The 21428-nt window shown below is 56.2% G+C and overlaps 2 protein-coding genes across 4 annotated transcripts in view; one reads left to right on the top strand and one right to left on the bottom strand.

Moving 5' to 3' along the window:
• Positions 1-18483, bottom strand: part of RASSF4 (Ras association domain family member 4) — a 33195-nt gene extending 14712 nt beyond the window's left edge. The window contains exons 1-3 of one of the 3 annotated variants that reach the window (XM_045568075.1): positions 18386-18483; positions 9090-9189; positions 8054-8129 (exon numbers count right to left, since the gene is read on the bottom strand). In XM_045568075.1, the coding sequence (XP_045424031.1) occupies positions 8054-8129; positions 9090-9189; positions 18386-18392 (183 nt within the window). In that variant the 5' untranslated portion in view covers positions 18393-18483. The remainder of the gene's footprint in view (positions 1-8053; positions 8130-9089; positions 9190-18385) is intronic. The other 2 variants (XM_045568076.1, XM_045568077.1) reach the window with 2 other exon arrangements.
• DEPP1 (DEPP1 autophagy regulator) lies at positions 1190-2628 on the top strand. Its single transcript, XM_045568080.1, has 2 exons — positions 1190-1400; positions 1955-2628. Exon 2 carries the CDS (start codon positions 1981-1983, stop codon positions 2596-2598), a length of 618 nt encoding a protein of 205 aa, XP_045424036.1. The 5' UTR covers positions 1190-1400; positions 1955-1980; the 3' UTR covers positions 2599-2628.
• Positions 18484-21428: the final 2945 nt, after the last annotated feature.

Genomic DNA, 21428 nt, shown 5'->3' on the forward strand with positions numbered 1-21428 from the left:
GCTGCACAGTCACCCAGACATAGCAGTGGCTTCCTAATGCCGCCTGGCTGTTCCCTGGCCTCCCCCTTACCCACTCCCTCCAGCCCGGACACGGCAGCTGGAGCAACCCCTTGAGGCAGAAGCCAGACTGCAGCGCCCTTGCTCACACGCAGCAGTGTCCTTCCGCACCCCTCAGAGGGAGACCCGGTGTCCACGCTGAGGTCCACTGACCTCCTCCTACACGGGCCAGTCATGAGGGCCCCTCGCTGTCCCCGAGCACACCAGCACACTCTCATCAGGGGCTTTGCACGTGCTGCCCGATCTGCCCAGAATGTACACCCCCCTCGCTTTTTCAGATCTCTGTTCCAGTGTCCCTTCTTAGGGAAGACACTCCTGATCACTCTACCTACGGCAGCAGCCTGTCACCCTGTCCCACTGCACTGCTGTACTTTGCTTCGCAGCTGTCATCAGCACCTGCAGTCACAGTACCCATCCATCAAGGGCTTGGTCCTCCCCCTCACTGGAACGTGAGCTCCAGGGGCCACGCCTTTGTTCACTACCGTGTTTGCTGTGCCTAGAGCAGTCACTGGCACGCAGTAGCACGACACATCTAGTGAACTAGTGAACAAATTCTCCTTTGAAAGCACCACCTCTGGGGTGTAGCAAGACCAGGACCCGACCCCACAGGCTGCCCTTGGTCCCCGTCAGAGGTAAGCATGCCTCGCCTCGGAGCAGGCCCAGGCGGCCCAGCCTCAGCCACCCCCAGGCTGGGCCCTATGTGGCTGACGCCTCATCAGGGCACTTCGCAGGTGAACCTGGCCTGGCCTCACAGGTGCAGGCCCAGGGCCCGCACAGGAATCAGCGAAAGGCCAGAGTGTCCTGGAGCCCTGGGGTGTTGGTGTAATACATAGTGAGGGAAGCTTCCAGGCAGCGGCGGCAGACCCTGGGGCTGCCTTGGGGGCCCAGTGGAGCCCCCTGCCTCTTCCACCCAAGGCGGCCAGGGGTGATGTCTGCCCCCCCTCACCCATCAGCATAAACATTTCCGAGCCTCCCACAGGCACAAACACATGTTCCAGGCTGGCAGCTGGGCCAGGCCCCACCCACCAATCTGTTTTCCTCAGAAAGCCTTCCTGAACATTGCTATTTTTAGCTCCCGTGACAGTAATTGATGGCTGCTGGAAAGGTATAAGAGCAGCCAGCAGCCTCGAGGTTTGCCAGACAGCTCAGGGGAGAGCCTTCCCCTGTGGACCGCGGGCCTTGCACACGTCCCCGTCGTCCTCCTCTCACTGATCCCACACCGGACACCGGGCTCCAGCTTCCAGACCCCCACCCGGCCTCCCGAGGGCTTCCCAGGGGCTTCCTTTGGACTGAACTGCTCCTGCTTGTCCAGCCCCCGCCTTCCCCAGAGCCCTGAGCCACAGGTAAGAGAGAGCAGCTGCCTCTGGTCTGACACAAAACAAAGGCTTTGTTTAATCTTTGAGGGCAATTCCCAGCCTGGACTCGCACAACCCACCACAGGCGAGAGAGCGGGGCGACAGGGTCTCAGAGGGCTTTGTGTTTACAGAGGGGCTGAGGTGCTACTTCATGTGCTTCCCACAGCATCCCCGACAGGCGGGTGTTTGCCACCCTGTGCTGTGGATGGGTACGTGGGGGCTTGGAGACGTGGCCTCACCAACGGTCCCATGGTCAGTACATGGCAGATCCTGTTTTTCAACCCAGGCGTCCTCTGACCCTGCATTTGTTAGGTTGGGTTCTCTTATTTGTGCAAACTCTGAAACAACATAATAATAAAGTCTTAAGCCCGTGGGTTTTTAATGTCAGTGGGAAGTCCGAGCCCTGGCCTCGGCTCAGTAGACTTCAAACTGCTCTCAGAGCACCTAGTTCCTACAGGCAGCCCCAGACGAGGGAGGTGACACCACAGGGGTGTCAGGATGGCACGGCAGGCTCTCACCACCTGTCCTCTGTTAACCAACAGGCTGACGCATCCTCTCGCCAGTAGTGATGAGGTCCCGGCTTCTGCTTTCTGTGGCCCATCTGCCCACAATCCGGGAGAGCACGGAGGAGATGCTGCCTGGGGGGCCAGGGCAGGAGCCCCCAGCCTCGCCCAGCCTGGACGACTATGTGAGGTCCATCTGTCAGCTCGCGCAGCCCACCTCCCTACTGGACGAGGCCACAGCCCTGGGCCGGCCCCGGCCACCCCACCAGCTGGGCCAGGCCTGCGAGAAGAGCCCCCCTGTCCCATCCCTGCAGGACATCACTGCCCGCTGCAGCGGCCAGCAGCCCACACTGCCAGAAGCCAACATTGTTGACCCCCTGGACTGGCTCTTTGGGGAGTCCCAGGAGCAGCTGCCAAGTCGGAGGGAGCTGCCGAGGAGGACTGGCCTCTGGGGTCTGCACAGACAGATGGACAGTGGCAAGGCCAGGGGGGCGCCCAGAGGGAGGCTCTGTGAAGCCAGGGCACCTGGGCACTCTCTGGCACGGCCACCACGGGATGGGCACCAGAGCTCCAACCTGAGGAGCCAGATTTCTGGGCAGCCTGGCCAGGCCGTGGCCTCCCCCCACCCAAGCAGCGTCCTCAGAACTCTCTACTCTCTGCTCCCGGTGATCCACGAACTCTGACCCCACCCCAATAAAGCCTCCTGTAAAGAGCACGCCGGGTCCGCGTCTCCTCCCCTGCCCTCCCCGCTGGTGGACACTGTCCCTGGTGGGTCTCTGGAAGGGAAACACACTTCTGCAGGGCTGCCTACCTGGGCAATTCATAGTGAGACCCCCCACTGTGCACAGCGGTGACAGCCTATCTCACATGAGGCGACATTATTGCACATTTCTCTGCCCCTTACTGGCTTTTCACTTTGAGCAAGTTTCTTAATGTCTGTTCCTCGGGTTTCTCATGGGTAAAATGGGGTGATTGCTGGGACCTGCCCCCCAGGCCATTCTACTGAGTAAATGCATGTTATCAGCCCATACACTGAGTAGCTACAGCTATTGGTCACAGGTGGGGAGAGCGGCGGTAAGGGTGTGGGGAGTATGGGGGGGTCCCAGACCCCCAGGTGGTTTCAGAACAAGGCCCTAGGCACTCCCAAGTCAACCTCTTGCCCCCTTCCCCAAAGCCCATGTTCTGTGAGGCCCAAGAGAAAACATGGAGTCCTCGGGGACTTGTCATCTGGGCCTACCTAGGACACCCTGCTGGCTCCAACTCACAAGTCCTGTGGTGGCATTGGGAGAGTTCCTTATGCCGAGGGCCAAGACAGAGCCTGCACCACTCAGCCCACAGAGTGCCAAGTGCCTGGACCTGCTGGCCTGGTCCCCACTGCCCCCACCCCTATCCACTGCCCCCACCTGGGGGCCTCGCTGCAAGGTCAGGGTCTTACCAGAGGGTGAAAAGCAGAGCACTGCCCAGCTGCCCTGCACCAGGCAAGTCCAGATGTCTCAAGGCCCAGGCCAGCCTGGCCAGCCCTAGGTCCCCGCAGCCTGGAGAACCCCAGTTTCTGGAGACACCTGGCAAGCAAGGGGGTGAAGGTGGGGAACAGGGGGAGGGAGGAAGGAAATCCTCCCTCCCTCAGGGAGGTAGGGGTGGCCTCAGGGAACTGCAAAGACTCCGGTCTGAGGGAGGACCCGTCACCCTGCTGCCTTGGGCCAGGCTGGGGCTGTCTGACCCTGCTCAGGCAGAGAGGGACAGAGCTGTGGGCCCTCTGTCTGCTGAGTCTCTACCTCCTTGCTCTGTGAACTATTGATCTATTTTCTTTCTTTCTTTTTTTGTGGCTATTTTTAATTGCTCTGGACTTGCTCAATATTTATCTGTCCTCTGTCACGTGTGTTTTTTGGGAAGGTGGAATATGAATTACACATTAAAGAGAAAAATTTCAGATAAGCAATTCACTCACCCTCCAGGGGCTGGGGAAACTGTGCAAATGAACTTGGCGACAAAGCTATAAGCACTGTACACAAATGTTTGCATCTACCACAGCTGGCTGTGTCTCTTTGGTGGCCTCAAACCTGCAGGTCCCTGACCTTCTCCAGCAAATACATGCGGGGCAGCCTTTAGCCAGACCTTCCCCAGGAGAGAGGGGAGGGCTGATCCGCCATGTGGTGCCTGGCTGGTGCCTGGCCGGCCAGGCTGGATGGGCCCAGCGTCCCTGCAGCCCCTCCTGCCAAGCAGCAAGAAACAGCGTGAAACCCTCCTCTGGCAACTTGGATGACAGGATGAGGTTAGCGGACTCCCCCACATCCCACCCCCTGAAGTCATACTGTCACACTGCTGCACCTGGGGAGGTCAGGCAGGGTGTGGACACGCGGGGCTGGGCTTCCCTGCTAATATCCTCTCGTGTGAAAGTTGACGGTACCTTCAGCAGGTGCCCCCCCCTTTCAGGTGCAACTGAATAAAGGCGCGGGGGAGGGGCATCTGGCCGTGACCCAGGCTCCTGAGGACAGGACAGCCTGGCAGAGTTGCTTTCTCTCCACGATAAGTCCTCCTGGTGGGGCCCCCCAGGGAGCATCATCACATTCCCCCCACTCTCGGCTGCAGTGCGGGATGGGGTATGGGCTGGGGGAATGGGGGGGGACACCAAGCCCCGCCCAGAGGGGCAGGCTGGGAAGCACAGATGTCCCTGGGGCCGACCCTTCACTCCAGGGGCCAGTGGTCTGCCAGGCCTTAGGAGAGCGGACGGGGCAACCCTGCGGGGAAAGATCCCGGCCTTCCGCACCCGCACCCGCACCGGGGAGAGACAGCCCCGCCAGGGAAGCGCCCCGCGGTGCTCGCGGGGCTCAGCGGCCAGGACTGAGGGCGGGCCACGTGTGGTTGCGCTCACGGCCACCAGGGGAGACCCCGAGCCAGGCCCGGGGCAGGTGCGCGCCCGCCCAGGAGGGGCTCCTGCTGCCCTGGCTCACAGGGTCCCTCCGGAGTGACAGGTTTACGCGTTCCCGGTGGTCCTTTTTTCTTTTAAGATACCAGCCAGCCTGGTTAAAACGCTTTGCCATCTTCAAAAGGCACAGACTGCACCTGGCTGCTTATGCTCTTCGTTGTAATACAAGCAAAATTATCCCAAAGGCAAGGTTTACAGTAAAGTCGGCTGGCGCCTCAGCCTCCTGAGGGGGTGAGCCCTCCGCCAGCGCTCGGGAAGCCGGCAGAAGGTTCACAGGGAAACCTTGCCCCTGCCCACGTTAGGGAGCCACTGGATGTGGCAGTGGAGGGGAAGCTGCCCCCAAACTGCAGTGCTCTGGCTGAAGTTTCTGCGGGAAGGCCCAGTGACAACAGGGAGGGGGCTCTCTTCCAGGGCCCCGGTGGCTCTGTGAGGGCACATTGGGTGGAGAGTCCCTCGCAAGCCTGAGGGCACCTTAGCTTGGGGAACCAAGGGTGACAAACAGCTCCTCTATTAAGTGATACTCAACTGAGACCCCGAGAGACCTCCAAAGCTTAGTGCTGGAAATGGTATTGCCATATTATAAGTGACTGTGCTCAGACCTTGGAGCCATGCCGGCATCTTTCCTTTATTGTAATGTGACCCTGGACTAGAGACTTAAACTCCAAAAGCCTCACTCTCTTTGCCCGGAGAATAATCATTCCTACATTGCAAAATTCTTAAATAGAGGAGACAAAGTACCTGGTGCATTGGAGGTTTCTTGGGGACGTCAGTTCCTTTTGTCTGCCCAGCCCTTGGGGCTTGCAGTGTCCAAGGAGAGGCCTGCCTGGCATGGCCCTGCCCTGCAGCAAGTGCCTGGCACTGTGCAGTGCCCAGAGGCCCAGGAGGCCCCAGGACTGCAATTATCAAGAGGGGTGGTAGGTAGGTCGTGGGCCTCAGTGAGACCCTGAGATCCCAAGGGGTGCGGTGCCCCAGGAGCCAGCTGTGCTACCAGTACCAGAACTCTGCTTGCCAGGCCTGCAGCCTTGCCTTTTCAGCGCTGTCACCCCAGAAAGTCTTTCACTTCGTCGGGCTGGGACCCCCATGGCCGTCAGGGCTGAAGAAGTTTCCTGAAAGGTACTTTCTGGCTCCGTGGAGATAAGGTCACATCGTCACACACACTTTAGGAACAGGAACATGAAAATTCCCCTGTGGGTAACTTCCCGCCATTGTGGGCTGTCAGGAACACCTCTGCCTGGCTTTGGAGTCCCCACTTCTGTTCGTGGGCTGTCCGGCACCCATGAACACAGGCCCCAGCTCGGGCTTCCCAGCCCACACAGCCCTTCCTACAGAGGGGATTATCTTGGGGAATCCAAGTGCCAAGGGCAACCTCTTACTGACAGTTCTCAAGCTTGACCTTCCGCCAGATGCCCTGGAGGGCTGGTTAAAACACAGACACTGGGGGTCTTAGAGTTTCTGATTCCACAGGCCTGGGGATGGGGGGCGGTGGTAAGAATTTGCATTTCTAACCAGTTCCCAGGTGGTGTTGGTGCAGGGACCAAACACAGAACCATCAGGGCCTTAGATCAACCCCCGAATGGCCCAAGAATGAAGAGCAGCAGCCCACCAGAAAAGCCTCCCCAGACCCTCAGCAGCACAGACCAGAACCCCTCTGGCCCTATCTGCCATTCCCTCTCTCCCTCTCCCTGCTGCCCGGCACACTGGAGCGCAGGACTAAGGACTCAGCCCACCTCTGCCCAGGCCCGTACCTGCCGGTCAGTCATCCAACAGCTATGCACAGGGACGCGCACTGCGCCTGGCCTGGGGATACAGAGCAGGCTAGGTCTTACATACACCTCCAGTAAGAAAAGAGCAGAACCAATTTGCAAGGTGGAGGGTGGGCTGGGGACAGGCAGGCTAAGGCAGGTGTCGGAGAATGCCACTCCGGCACAGGGCAGAGCATGAGTGAAAAAGAAGGAGGCAGTGAGGCAGCCAGATGGGGAGGGGAGCAAGTTGTTGGGCCCCTGTGTGGCAGTAGGTGGAGGGAAAGTGGGGTGTTGGGTTTGTGCCATCCCAGGTTGTCACAGGCTGTCTCAGCATGGCCTGGACTGGGAGCCAGAAGCTTCCCTTCCATCCAGACACATATAACCAGAGCTCCTGAATGGTGTGACATCTGGCCTGGCTGAGGAGTGCGGCAGGTAGCTGACTGAGGCCATCTGGAAGGTGGGTTCCAGCCACCCCCAGCTGCCCAGAGCTGCCTCTGGGCTGGATGTCCAGGCTAGCTCTCTGATCTCCTAACTGTAGAGGGATGAGTGGCTGTGTGAGCAACTGCAGAGGGAAGGCTAGTGAGTGAGTGGTCCCCGCCCTGATGAGGCCTGTGGGCTTCCTGGGGCTTGTGCTGCCCATTCCCGCACTCAGCAACAGAAGGGGAAGGGGGTCTCCGGATCCACCGGCCCTGGAGGGAGGAGGTACAGGGCAGACCCTATGCCCCACATAAAGCCTCCCCACGACAAGGCTGGCCATTAGGTTGCACAAATGTTGAATTAGACCAAGATGGGTGCACAGAGCCCTGATCAAGGTTCCCATGGGAAACACCTGGAGGCTGTAGATGGTGGCAAGGCCAGGGCTCTGCTTGACCTGCCCAGCGCATGGCTCCCTGAGCCCGGTCCCTGCTGGACGTGCCCTGGAGCCCACGTGGTGCCCACGGGCTGTGTTTGGCATCAGACATGTTTTGTTGAGCCCACATGGTGTTTCCAGATTTGGGAAATGCCTCATGAAATGCCAGCTGTCTTGCTCCTTCTTGCTGTACCAGGCCCACATTCCTGCACAGCAGTGATGGGTTTGATCTGACACGCGGCTGCCGCCTTCAATGGGGACCCACTCCCCACGCATGCCCTGCCTGGCCCTTCAGCGTCTGAGCTTGTAACCTTGCAGCCCCACACACAGATGAAGGTACTGAGGACCAGGGGACACAGGTGAGACCATCTGGGGATGGCTGGGCTGGTGGGGAGCAGAAAGAGACTGACCTCTCCCCTAACCCTTCTGCTGAGTGCTGAGAGGGGCAGCAGTGATGAGTGGCAAGGGTGACCATATAATTTATTCTCCAAACTGGGTCCCTGCTGAGAGTGAAGGGGATAGTCTTAATAATTACCCTGAAACAGGCATAAGCCAGGACTCTCTTCAGCAAAGTGGGATAAATGGTGGCCCCATGAACAAGGAAGAACAACAGGCCTCACCTCTCTGTGTCTCAGCTGAAAGCTGGTGCCCTCATGGTAGCAGTTGTAGGTTTTCAGCAGGCTGAAGAGCTCTGACCTAAAAAGGTAAAAACACACACATATTCTTGGGGCGTGGCTTTGGACAGGGCTTTTGGCTTCCCTGGTCTTGGTTTCTTCATTTGTAAAAGGAGCACAATGGCACAGGTCTTGCCAGCCACACACAATCAGTGGAGAGGCTATTCTGGCCAGCCTGACACACGCCCTTTTTCTTCCAGAGGGTTTTGCATCCGGGTCCTGGTTGGAGGGGTGGGCTGAGAAGGAAGTGAGACTCACGGGACAGGCCACATGACATCTGGGGCATTGAGGGTGTTGGCATACTTTCACTCTCACAGGTGGGAATCCCCAACAACCTCCCTGCCCTTCACCTCTGAGTCACACACTCGGAGTAAATCCCCTGGGCTTGGATTGCTGGCATTTGACTCTTGATTTCCCCCACATTACTTCCTGCAAGGGCCTCGAGTGGCTGCTGTGGGCACCCTGAGGGGTGCTGCCTCTGCCCCATCCTGACTTCCAGAGGCACAATCAAGGGATGAAGGTGACCGTCCTGACAGCACGACCCCAAAGGCCACAGGGATCAGGATCCAGATGCTTTCTCTCAGCCGAAAGGGACAGCCACAGTGCCCTGGCTGGTGCGAGGGGGAGAGGAGGCCAGGACAGCCCCTGCACCCGGGCGGGCTCTGCGGGGCCAACAGGTGCGAGTGTGAGCCACTCAGGTAATTGTCAATCTTCTAATACACGTTAAAAGGGAAAATGCAACAGGTGAAATTAGTAGTAACAATACATTTTATTGAACCCAATACATCTACTAGCCATGGCTACATGTGGCTCATGGCTCCCCTACCGGACAGCTCAAGAAAAGAAGTACCCCATCACTGTTCCCCAGGGCACACCATCAGTGAAAAAGTGCCTAGAACCCCTCCCCCCAAAGGCTGCCAGGGTGGGGGAGTGGCCACAAGGAGAAGGCAGGTGTGAACAGCCCCCGCACACCAAGGCTTACTTCTGAATGGATTTGCTGTCGCTGATGGGCACGTGAGAACTGGTTGGACAATCTTCCTTCATCTTCTTCTCCTCTTGTCTGCAGACCCGGAAGTTACCTGCTGGGAAGACAAGGAAGGGCACACAGACAGGTGAGTAGGGAGTAGTGTGTCCAGTGCAGCACCCAGCACCTAGCACCTGCAGCCCCGGCACAGAGGCCATTGGCCTCTGTGTCATACCCACCTGGGCGCAGAGTGGCCACAGCTGAAAGGGCCAGCCCCACACCCCCACAGCCACGTCAGCCAAGCTCCCCTTGGTTGGGCAAGGTCTGAACTGCTGAGCCAGTGATACTGGTCTTGTCAGCCCCCAACCCTGGGAGACTCTCCATAATCCCCAGAAATCCACATCAATCCCCTAAATGTCTCAGACCACGTGCTCTCTTCCCTTGGCTGGGACACCACCTGGAATGATGGTGTCTGCCTCAGCTATTCCTCCAGTCCTGGAAAGCTGCCCTGGGCCTCTCTCTTCCCTTCCCGCTGAGCGGGCCAGCTCTGTCAGTGGGGGTTAGTGGGTACCGGCCTCACTACACGCTGGAGACCGCTGGGCATTTTCTATGAATTACCTGGTCCTTACAACAACATTGTGAGGTAGGTGTCATCTTATTGCCATTTTATGGATGAGAAAACAGGGACAGAGGTTGAGCACTTTGCCCAAGATTACTTAAGTTACAAAGCCAAAGGTGGAGCACAAGCACTTGAACCCCCGATTCTGGTCTCCTACCCCTTCTCTGTGTTGATCTCGGGCAGTGACTTCCACCCTCAGCCTTCCCTCCCTCCTCTGCACCGGTAATCTCTAGCTGACAGGATGGCTCGTGGACTCACACATGGGACTGTCTCTACCTCTTTCCAGTCACATAATGAGCAGGTTTGAGGAGCCCCCCAAGCCCTCCCCAGCTTTTCTTTGAGGGCAAATCCACCAGAGCTTTCTCTGCCCTGCTGGCATCTCTGCACAGGTTCCCGCTTCCCTCTCTCCCCACATTATTCTTGCTGACGACTCTCTCTTATCAAGGCCTCCTACAAGCTGGGCAATAAGGCAAAGCTTCACACACACACACATGCATGTGCACATACATGCACAGGGGCAAACACATGCACACACATGTACATGCACACACGCCCCCCTGTGCTGACTCTGCCTCCACCTCCCATATCCTGAGTTGCAGCTAGGGGCCCGAGGGGTTACATAACATTGGGCGGTGACACAGCCTGGGTGCACACTGTGACCTTCCCACCACGGAGGCTGGTTGGCTCATTCACAGCCCCCGTCTGTTCACACACACCTGGCTCATCACATCTTCCTGACGTGTGTGTGTGCAATTGGTCAGGCCAAGGTCAGTCGTATTTGTCAAGGTCCTGGGAGCCCACCACGCAGAGCACTCTGTCCCCTCGGGCACTGACACTGCCGAGTCCAGCTCTCTCCCTCCTTGACACCCACAAACACGACAAGCCTGCCCACTGCGTTGCATCGGCCCTGAGTGTTTGGTTCCAGAAGCAGGGGATATTGGCTGGCACGGAGAAGGGGAGTCACCTGGCGGAGGCGGGCTTCCCAGTGACCTTGGGGTCATCCTGTAAATTCCTCCCTCTGCCGTGCTCTGGGGCGACTCACCTGGGAGCCTAGAGAGGGGCCGGTCCGCCAGCACCAGGGCCCCTCCACAGGGATGCAGGGCCGTGGCACCATCGGGGCCTGGAGTTGGGGACCTCTGGCCCCATTATTCTCAGCAGGGCAACAGGGATTTCAAAATAATGAAGTTTCGGTTCCTCAGCAGGTCAGCTCGCCCGTGGAAAAGTGATCTGCCGGCCCCCTCTCTGGATGGGTCCTCATGTACTTGTGGGCAAACGCTGACTCCAGCCCGGGTCAGCCGCGCTGTGTCTGCCAGTCCATGGCACAGTGATGCCCGGCTTTAAGTAAACTCATCATGGGCAGGGCTGGATTTACCCCAACATAACAGGAGGTGGCTTTTCTCTTGCATTCCTCTTGTCCAGCTTTGACCCCGCTTCCTTCCCCCAGCCCCAGCCCCAGCCCCAGCCCCAGCCTTGCCCAGAGGCTCACAGCCGCCCTAATGGACTCTCTGCTTTTCCCTCCCTCTGGGCTTCCTAGTGCTGCTCTCTGTTCAGAACCGGCCTCCTCCTCCTCCAGGACACTCTCGCCAGAGAAGCCCTGGCCAGTGTCCGGGCAGCTCCTCCTCCCAGCTCCCGCAGGGCCTGTGTCTTGTTTGGCTCCCCCAGGAGAACAGTAACGCCCCTTTCTGCTTCACCACCTGTTTCCAGCTCCAAGCTCAAGCCTGGCAAGTCAGAGGAGGTCTGTAAGTGGTTCTTAAGTTACTAAATGAACACAAAAAGCGTCACAGCCTTCTCCAAACACCCTCTGAGGGTATTTCAGAGATGTGCATATACAGCAGTGACAAAAATGTTAAAAGTTTCCAGGGGCCAAAGAAGTGACTCAGCTGAGGGACACTGGTCACAGAGTCCTTGGAGAGTTGAGGGACACATTCCTCCTCTAAAGGGGCAGCTCTTCTGGTGTTTCATAAGCCAGAAATCTGGATGTTTATGGACTTTCACTGCTTAAAGTTGAGTGATGGTGGCAGAGACATTTGCTGCCCCTGGAATTACCTTCCAGGACCTTTCCCAGCCCCTTGCTGCCAGCTGAGGCCACGGGCCTGATTCTGACCAGTGTGCCACAAACAGAAGTGCTGTGGACCACTTCCAGGCCAGCACACCTAAAAGCCAGTGTAGTGTGCAGCCCTCCAGCCCACCTGTCCCCTACCATGGTGACACAGAAAGCCACATGTTCCAATTGGTGCAGCTACTCAGTGGTCAGCCTGGGTCCCTGAGTGACTCTGTGGACCAGAGCCATCTGCCCACCCACACTGCATGGACTGGGAAAGAGAAATCAGCCTCTGCCATGATAAGTCACCGATGTTTCAGGGACTTGTTACTGCAGCATAACCCAGCTTATTTACTCAGACAGTAAATAATTCAGTTAAAACAACATATATATTTAGTTTAATATTTTATATTTAAATATATTTAGAAATAAACTGTAGACAGACCAAACCCACTTGCAGACACACTTAGTTGGGCGTCAGTGTGTGACTTCTGATTCACGACATAACTCAGTTTACAATACTTCCATTCTGCCACAGCATGTAGGGAATGAGATCATTTTGTTCTGTGTAGTAGGAATACCTATAAGTGGAGTTCTCCATAAGTCAATTAATGGTTACTTATTTTTTAAATTTTTTTTAGAGACAGGGTCTTGCTCTGTCACCTAAGCTGGAGTGCAGTACTGTGATCACAGTGCATTGCAGCCTCGAACTCCTGGGCTCAAGTGATCCTCCTGTCTCAGCCTCCCAAGTAGCTGGGACTACAGGCATGCACCACCATGCCTGCTAATTTTTAAAATTTTTTTGTAGAGATAGGGTCTTACTATGTTGCCCAGGCTGGTCTCAAACTCCTGGCCTCAGGCGATCCTCCTGCCTTTGTCTCCCAAAGTGCTGGGATTAGAGGTGTGAGCCACCACGCCTTGGCCATGGTTACTTATTAATATTAATAGAAGGTGGTTCCTAAAGAGATCTAGGCTGTTTCGGGTGCATGCCTTCTGGGCTTAATTTTCCCTTCTGTGCAATAAGAATATTGACCTCCAATGGGTTGGAAATTTTCTCAACTGTAGAACTCTTAGTTCAAATGGAAAATTCACGCAAATCAGATTAAAGGAGGTTGCTCAGGTTGGCAGTGAGGTGGGTGGCAGGGAGGCTCATCTGCCAGGGCTCTGTGCAACACTATTCACAAAGCACTGTCCTCCCTCGCCAGCGTTCAGCAGTGCCTTTCCCTGAGCGCCTGCTTATTTAAAGGATGTGATCGATGTACTGAGTGTCCCCAGCTGCAGTTGGATGGCACTGCTGGGGAAGCCACTCAGAGGAGGGAATCAGGAGGAAAGCAAAGGAGAGTCCTGGATTGCAGGTGGCAATGTGAAGGGAGGAGGGGGCGGTGGGCTTTGGGATAGACAGCTAAGCTTGGCAGGGACAGACCGCGGGGCACACCATCCCACGGGGAGGGCAGGGAGGTCGGGGAGCAAGGCTGGAGGAGGCAATGCAGGGCCCACTTCAGCAGGCTCTTCCCACTTGCTGGGCTGGGTCCTGAGGCTTAGAGGGTGGGGAGCTTGGCTCCGTAGAAAGCCAGCCTCTCTTTGGAGAGAACCACATGTTTCTGTGTCCTCAGATACTCATCAGCTGAGGCCCCTACACCGGCCACCTGGGCTCTCTAGTTCTCACATCCCTCCGCCCCAAGTGGGCAACACCTGGTCTCCCTGAGCTCCAGTCTTCAGCTCTGGGGTCACGCACAGATTCCACTCCAAATAGGAGCCCTGTGCTTATGGCCTGTCTCCTTTGTCAGGCTTCCATTCGTTTTGGTGAGTTGTATTCAATCTGATCTCAGTGTTTTCCTGTCCTGAAGTGAGCTGCACAGGGCCCTAAGGGGCAGCCTAGAGACAGCGGTTACATGAGAGAGCTCAGAGAGAACGCACACACTCCAGCAAGACAGTGGCAGGAGCCACCTCTCCATTTGGAGCAATTTCCTGAAACTGCCCCCTGAACACTGAATCTCCTCATGCTTTGGGCTGGGCCTTTAATCTCTAGTGGAGTGTTTTCCAGCCATTTATAAACAATACAACCTTATCTTGAAATTAAATCCTAGGCAGAAGCTCAATACACAAATGGATGAAAGCGAGGCTGCAGGGAGGCTGCAGGGTGGAAGCCGGAGTTGGGGAGAGGATGGGCTGGGGCTGGCCTGCCACCCAGGCATAGTCTCAAAACCACAGAGTGACAGATGCCGTTGGACAGGCCAGCCGGCCCTCCCTTCCCCCAGCACTGCTGCTCTGCTCTGGGCAGTCTGGCCTTCTTTGTCTTGGTCTGCTCCCCTCCCCCAGCCCCTGGGGCACACAGCTCAGGCCTCCCCGCTAGCTTCACAGGCTGGAGACACTCTGTCCCCAGCCAGAGAGCTTGGCTGGAGCCAGGGGCCCTTTGTCCCCCAGAGGAGGCCTGGGTGGCATGCCAGCCACGGCTACCTGTCTCTAGTGAGCAAGCGGTGAGTTGTGCTCCCTGTCAACTCCAGCAGCTGCTCTGCCAGCCTTGTGGAGACAGCCGACAGCCAGCACAACAGCCTGCCATCACTGTGGGGGACAAAGGCCACCGAGGCCTTTATAACTGCTAGGCGTGGACCACCTTTCCTTTCTGTGGTCATGGAGCCAGTTATCACAGAAGAAGGTGACTCTGATGTCTGAAGGCACCTCTGGGGCCCAATGCCTACAGGCCAATGGCAGAAGGAGAAAAAGAAGCCTGGCGAAGTGGGCTTTCCGTGGAGACAGACCACGTGCTGCCCCACTCTTGGGTCTTGCGACGTCCTCCCTTTACGTACAACACGGCGAATGGAGGTGGTGGCGTCCTCATTTGGCAAAACGGAAAGTGTGCTGGCATCCATGCTAAAATGCTCTGAGCACGTCTGTGAAATCTGAGAGCTTGGCTACCTCCCTGCTAACATTTCCTGAAGCTGTTACTCTTATTTTCTTATTTTGGCACAACTTCAATCAACTAGGTAATAAAGTGACCTAGGAAGCAGGAGAAAGGAGGACGGCGGTGTGGGCACAGCTGGGACTCTGCCCGGCGCTGGCGCTGGGGGGGGGGGGGCGGCAGGTGCAGGCCGCGCCGCCAGCATGCCCGGGGCGCCTACACTCCGCTCTGTGGGAAGCCCATGGCTACAACTTTCAAATGCCAGAAATGCCAGCCAGAAGTGGCAGCAAGGCGCTGACAACAATGAACCTTTAGAAGGGCCTTCCCAGCACCTGTTAGCCAGCAAATGGCAGGAGCCTGGCCAGGGAAGAAGCTGCAGCGCCTGCCGGCACCAGATACCTCTGAGAGGGGGTCTGGCCGGACGTGGGCCACCCCTCGGCAAGGCATTTGTGTGAGAAAGCCAGCTGTTCAGTTGTAGATGGCAAGCAGCTGCCACTCAGCCTTCTTCCACACTGCCGCCCTCCCTCGCTGTCCAGTTCCAGTGGCCCCCCCCTCCCCTCCTCTTCACCCCTACCATAACTCCCTGGGCTCAGCCACACCCATCCCTTCACCAGCCCCAGCCCTACGGGCTAGAAAGCCCAGGGGGGACTTTGTGGCTCTGTGCCTGGTCCAGATGGGGGTGATAAAGGCCTGAGGAGTGCAAGAGAGGTGGGCACAGAGCTCCCTCCACCTCCACTCCCTGCCGTGCCCAGGGCCAACCACTCCGGGCCCCCAGCCTGCTTTTACCATCCTCCCAGACACAGTTCTGGGCTCCCAATGACAGGTCTCCCTGAGTCCAGTCCCGACACCGTTCCCCTCCCTCTGAAGAGCCGGGCCCTGGGAATCCAAGCAGTTCACAAGCCAGTCTTCCTCTGGAAGCTTCCTGACAGCCCCCGCCTAGGGTCAGTCACCCTGACTCTGGTGGGCAGGACTTTTAGTTTCTAGGTACAGCAACCCGGGGCAAGAAAGCTGTTTCCAATCCTCCTGCTGCCCTTACCCCTTGAACATACATTCCCCAGCCCCTAGACCGGGCTCACCTCCTGTCTGTGGAAGAGGAGATCCGTGGAAACAAGAATTTTCTCAGCTATGTTTTTGGGTCAAACAGGTGCTCAGAATGGCCACTGGCCAATATCCCGACTGCCTGGGACCAAGGGTGCAGCACAGAGAGGCAGACCCCCGGCTGCTGCACAGCTGCCCTGGCACTCCCCATAGCCCTCTTGTGCTTCCACTGCGCCAGGCCTGTTCATGCCATGCCACTGCTTGGGGTGGTGTCCTGTGAGACACAGTGGGCCCCGGACTTTTTTGGGTCATGGAGCTCTTGTCCATGTGTCCTTAGATTCCCCAGATCCCAGGTTAAGCATCTCTACTGAAATGTGTCACGGCAAGAAAGGGGAGGCAGGGGGCATTGTGGAGAGGAGTGTGAATGTGAGTTTTGCTGCGGCACCAACTTGGCATGTGACCTCAGCACATCGTGCCATCTCTCAGGCCTCGGTTTAGCCAGAGTTGTTCTGGCAACTGGTGTAGAATATCGTCAGGGTTCTCCCCAGCACTGCCACCATGGGGCTGTATGACACCTTGTCCCTGCTCCCCCAGGTCAGGCAGGGCAAGGGAGGGGGTTCGGGACCTCTCCCTCAGCAGCTCATCCTGGGGAAGAAGGTCTGATAGCCAGAAAAGGAGATCCAGGGAACTGCAAGTTCCTCTTTAACAAAAATGAGAAAACTGCAGAAGCTTTGGGACGTGCAGCCACTTCCTACTTGATTTTAATTTACTTTAAAACAATTTCAAATTATTTCCTTCAGTGTACTCTGTGACAGGATAAGCACCCAGCCTTTGCAAGGCTCTGGGTTCAAAGCTCTGCTTTGCGATGCCCTGCCCGTGAGACCTTGGGCAAGCCCTTTCCTGCTCTGAATCTTAAATAATTACAATCCTTGATGACTGCTGTAAAGGCAAATGAGGAGACCTGTAAGATGGGCCTTGTATAGGGCTCACCTATGACAAAAAAGAGCTCTCATTGCTGTTACAGCTGCCACTGGGAGTGAGAGGCTCCGGGGATGGGGATGTGGGACTCAAAGAGGATGGGAGGCCTCCCCCCAGGAGTGGCTGGGAGTGAGGACATAGGCTGAGTTTATCCCCCAAGCCAGGACCCAGGTCCCAGGGGCCCAGCCCAGAAGGCTTTCTGGCAGACCCCACAGTCGGACTCTCCCATCTGAGGCTTTGCATCTGTAGGATTTGAACTTTGACACACACCTGAGTTCATGTTCTTTGTTATCTGTCATGATCTAGTTGGCCCTGACCCAGGACCTTAATTCTGTTCTTGACCTCCAGGATCCCCTGGAGCCTCCTGGTAGGAAGACAGCTCCATCTCTGGGTTTCAGATGGACACTGGAATCTGTGGCATCAACCTTACCTTCACTGTCAAGTCTTGGCCCACCAGCACTACAGAGAGAAAGATGACTAGAACAATGAAGGCAGACTTAGCACACACTGACGAATTGCTGAAACAGGCCCAGGGCGACTTCCAGCCAGCAATGTGTGGACCTAAGGTTAATGAGTTTCCTTCTCTTCACTCCCTTCTCCTCCTCTCCCTTCTTCTTCCTCCTCCACCCCCTTCTTCCCTGCCCCTCCCCTAGCACTCCAGCCCTGGTGGCAGTAGCCCAGGATCCACACTGAGGAACAGGAGGCAGGAAGATCCCCATTTACCTGGTAGTTCACCAATTCACTTATAGCTTTTGCTGTTTTTTTTTTTTTTTCATGGTTTCTGGCAACAAATCCTGATAGACACCCTAGTGTTGTGGGTTGTTCAAATACAGCAAATCTAGTGAGGGTCTCTTCTGTGAGTTTGAGTTCAAATCCCAGAATCCCAGCCTTTATTTGTTGTGCGACCTTATTTAATTCCTGTGTGAAATGGGGTTGCTAGAGCTCTCCTTACAGTGCTTTAAGAAAGCAGTGGCCCTCGCCTGGCACTGGGCCTGGCCGGACAAGAGGCCTCCTGCCACAGGGCTATGCCAGATTAATGAAAGCACTGAGGCATCTTTTGGAAGTGGAGACTGCAGGGCAGAGAGTCAGGAGCTTGGGAAACACACAGCGGCAGGCAGGCTGAGCTCGGAGTCAGGGGTGAAGTGCAAGAGACCCGGAGGCACAGCAGGCCCTGGGTTCAAATCCTGACTCTACCACAGGCTCATCTGGGTAAAGGCAGATAACTGCGTAACTCTTTCAGCCTGTTTTCACTTTTGAAAATGGGGATAATGAAAGTACCAGTCTCACTGTGCTGTGAGGAGTAAGTGGCAAATTGCGTTAAACCACAGGGCCTGGCCCAGGGCAAACCCTCTATGAATAGCCATCGTTAGGAAAGCTTCCCCCGCTAGCATCTTGGCATTCATTTTCCATCGGGGAAATCAAGTAGTGCTGCAGGTGCCCAAGGCTTTTCCCCAACTCTAGGACCAGTACTTCTAGGAGACTGGGTGAATAAAGGTGTAGCCAGCACCTGTCCTGCCCCTAAATTGCCTTCCCTTCGGAGGAGGTGCCAGGCGCCGCGCCCACTCTCAGAGCTGGGCCCGAGGTCCGCAATGCGCCAGGCTGGCAGGGGGAGGGAACCCTGCGCGTGGCGGCCAAAGGGCACAAGTGCCTAAGCTGCAGCGCCGCGCCCGCTGGCAGTCCCGGGGTCGGAGGGGGTCTCCGGGGACGCCCACGAATTCTCCTGCCCAGGCATCACTCACCATCCATTCATCGCGCTGTCCAGAGGCCGCTGCGCCTGCCGTGCCCTCGCCCGCACCCGAGCTGCGCCCGCAGAGCCTGCAGCCGGCTGCCCCCGCGCCGCGGGTAGGGCCCGCCCCTCGCCCCGCCCCCAGCCCCGCCCCCCGGTACGGCCAACGGCGCCGTCCCGTCCTGCCCCGCCCCTGGCACGCCCCTGCCCCGCACAGCCAGTGGCCTGGTCCGGGCCCGAGCCGTCCCGCCCCGGAGCCCAAGGGTGGGGTCCCGACGCGGCGCGGAGCCGGAGGGGCAGCGGGTGTCCCCAGACCACACTGCGCAGAGTGCCGCGCGCCTCCACAGTCCCCAGCCCCCGGGGCGCCCCGGGACGCGCGGAAAAAGCAGCCCCGACCTAACCCCGAAGGGTGCGGTCTGCGGGTGGCGGCCCGGGCGCTGGGGGTGGCGCGGCCCCCGCACTTCCCGCGAAGGCCGCTGCGCAGGCGCCGCAGTGTCTGGTGTGCGCGCGTGGAGGGGCGGCGCGGGGCGGCGCGGGGAGGCTTATCGGTACAACCTGGAGCGTTTGGTATTTATTGTTCCGGGGCACCGTCGAACGGTGTGGCTGTTCGCTTGGCGTGGCCTCTTGGAACGCTGCATCGTTTAAGAAATCCCATCTGGTGAATAAAAAGAAGTTAGCTTTCTCACCCAGTCACTGCTTAATGTGGACAGAATTTGCCCACACAGAGGCAGAGAGGACAGAAAACCGCAGGCCATTTGGGGAACTCGGAATAGTTCACTGTTTCTGGGGTGTGAGGGTGGCAGGGTGGGGGATGGGGTTGATGGAAAACATTTGCAATTTCTGTTTCATCTCACCATACCCAGCTCCCCCGACTTCCAACATAAATCATTTTTGTTTCATCCAATCTGCATTTCCTAATCTTTTAAGGGTCACAGGGCCAATTTAGAATCCGATATGGATTTTCTAGAAGAATGCAGGTGACCACATATACAAATATCAGCCTGGGGTTTGAGTCTGTGGGCCCCAGGACCAACTCAAGGACTGCTGATTACTGTTAGGCTTCTGGGTTGGAGGCAGAGCCTGGGCTGTGCCATCTCCTTCCTGTGCCACCCGGCCTGTGTTGCAACCACACTGGGCCTGTTTCCCCACGTGCAAAAAGTGAGGGGCTAAAGATGACCAGTCCGGGGGCCCTCCCATCGCTGCCTTTGCTTGAATTTTTGGAGAATGGCCCATCCTTTGGCAGCCCACGTGGTCCCTAGGGTTGGTGACCTCCTGTCATGACAGTTTGCTCTTCCGTAGCCCACATATCAGACTTCATCAAAGTTGAGATCAATAATTGGGTGCTATGAAAAAGTTTTTTAAAACACTGGGTAACATTAAACATAGCTCTCAACCTCTGAGCATTAGATCCTGAGAATTTCATCACTTGCAGGAGCTGAAGTAAACATAGCACCAGGGTGACAAATGATTTCCCTGGGGCTCTGCAGCACTTGAGTGTGAATCATTCTGCCCGACCTAGTTAATGTTCTTCCCAGGGCCAGGACTAGCCTGGAGCCAGGATTGAGTTTGGGGCAGGAACCCAACACCTCTGGTGCACCCATTGTGCATCAGATACCGTGCAAATGCTCCACCCCATTCCCTCCAGGCTCTAGTCAGTGGGTGTTACTACTTGCATTTTACGCAGAACACAAGTCGTCCATCATCACAGTCCTCACTCAGTTCCTTCAGAGGGAGGGGTCGTCTTTTTTTCAGTGTTCAATAGAACTGTGTTTGGCCTCCAGTTCACTTATGGTGGGGGCTGTGGATACAGCCAGTTGCCAATCCAATATCCATTTTCTTCTTTGGGAAAAAGAAAGAAAGAGAGAAATGAAGAAAGGAAGGAAGGGAAGGGTGGAGGAGGGAACAAAGGAGAAGAAAGAAAGAAACCAACTTGTTTGTAGCAGCACCCTGCCAGCTCCTAGTGATGGATCATGACCACCTGTATTTTTCCTACTGCACTTACAACACGATGGTGGGTTGTTAAATTAATTTAGTGAATAATGTGATCAGGACTTAAAAAAATAGGAGAGAAAATACCAGTGTACAACACACATAGTAAATGTAAGTTGTATGTTATGAAATTTTGTTTGCATTATTTATGTTTCAGTTATGTGTATTAGACTGTGATATAAAAATGTGTTTCTCATTGTGGGCCCCAGTCCCACAGCTGTCTAAGTCAATCTGGACAATCCCTTTCATGGTCTTCCCAGTTTCTTTTGAAGCCAGAAGTGGCCATAAGACCCATTTCTGGGCAAAGAACAGGGAAAGTGTGCTGAGGAAGAGAAGATTTGAGGGAGGGTGAAGACAACTTTTGTTTTTCTGGTAGAAAGAGCAGATGTCTTCTCTGCCTTCCTTTTTCAAATGTGGATATACCCTGTAATGTCTGGAGCACCGGCAGCCACTTTGAGATGATACAATATGTCCATATGCTAAGGCTGGTGGAGCTTAAAGATAAAAGGAGTCTGGGTCTTTATTAACATCATGGAGCGCTACACTATGCCTGCACTGCCTACTCCAGACTCCTTACCATGGAGAAAATAAGCCCCTATTTCTTTAAGCCAGAGGGTGGTAAACCTATTCTGTAAGGGGCTGGATAGCAAATATTTTAGGCTTTGTGGCATAATTGGTCTGTGTCACAACTGTGGCCTTCTACTGTTGTACTTTGCAAGTAACCATGGAAATATGTGAACCAAATTATGTGGCTGTGGTTCCAATAAAACTATTTACAAAAACAGGTGGCAGGCCACATGTGACCCATGGGCTGTAGTTTGCCACCCGGTTCCCTGGATGATCTTGTTCCCTTTATTGCCTCTCTGACCTCATCTCCTCCTACTGCCCCAGCTTCTCTCTGCTCTGATCACACTGTTCCTCCCATACACCAGGCCCGCTCCTGCCTCAGGGCCTTTGCACTTGCAGCTCCCTCACCCTGGAAAGCTCTTCCCCCAAGTGTGTGCAGGACTCACTCCCTCACAAATCGCCTTCTCTTTGGTGTCTTCCCTGGCCCCTGTGTAAAAGGC

This window comes from Lemur catta, chromosome 14 (assembly GCF_020740605.2).
Source record: "Lemur catta isolate mLemCat1 chromosome 14, mLemCat1.pri, whole genome shotgun sequence".
Taxonomy (NCBI): Eukaryota; Metazoa; Chordata; class Mammalia; order Primates; family Lemuridae; genus Lemur; species Lemur catta.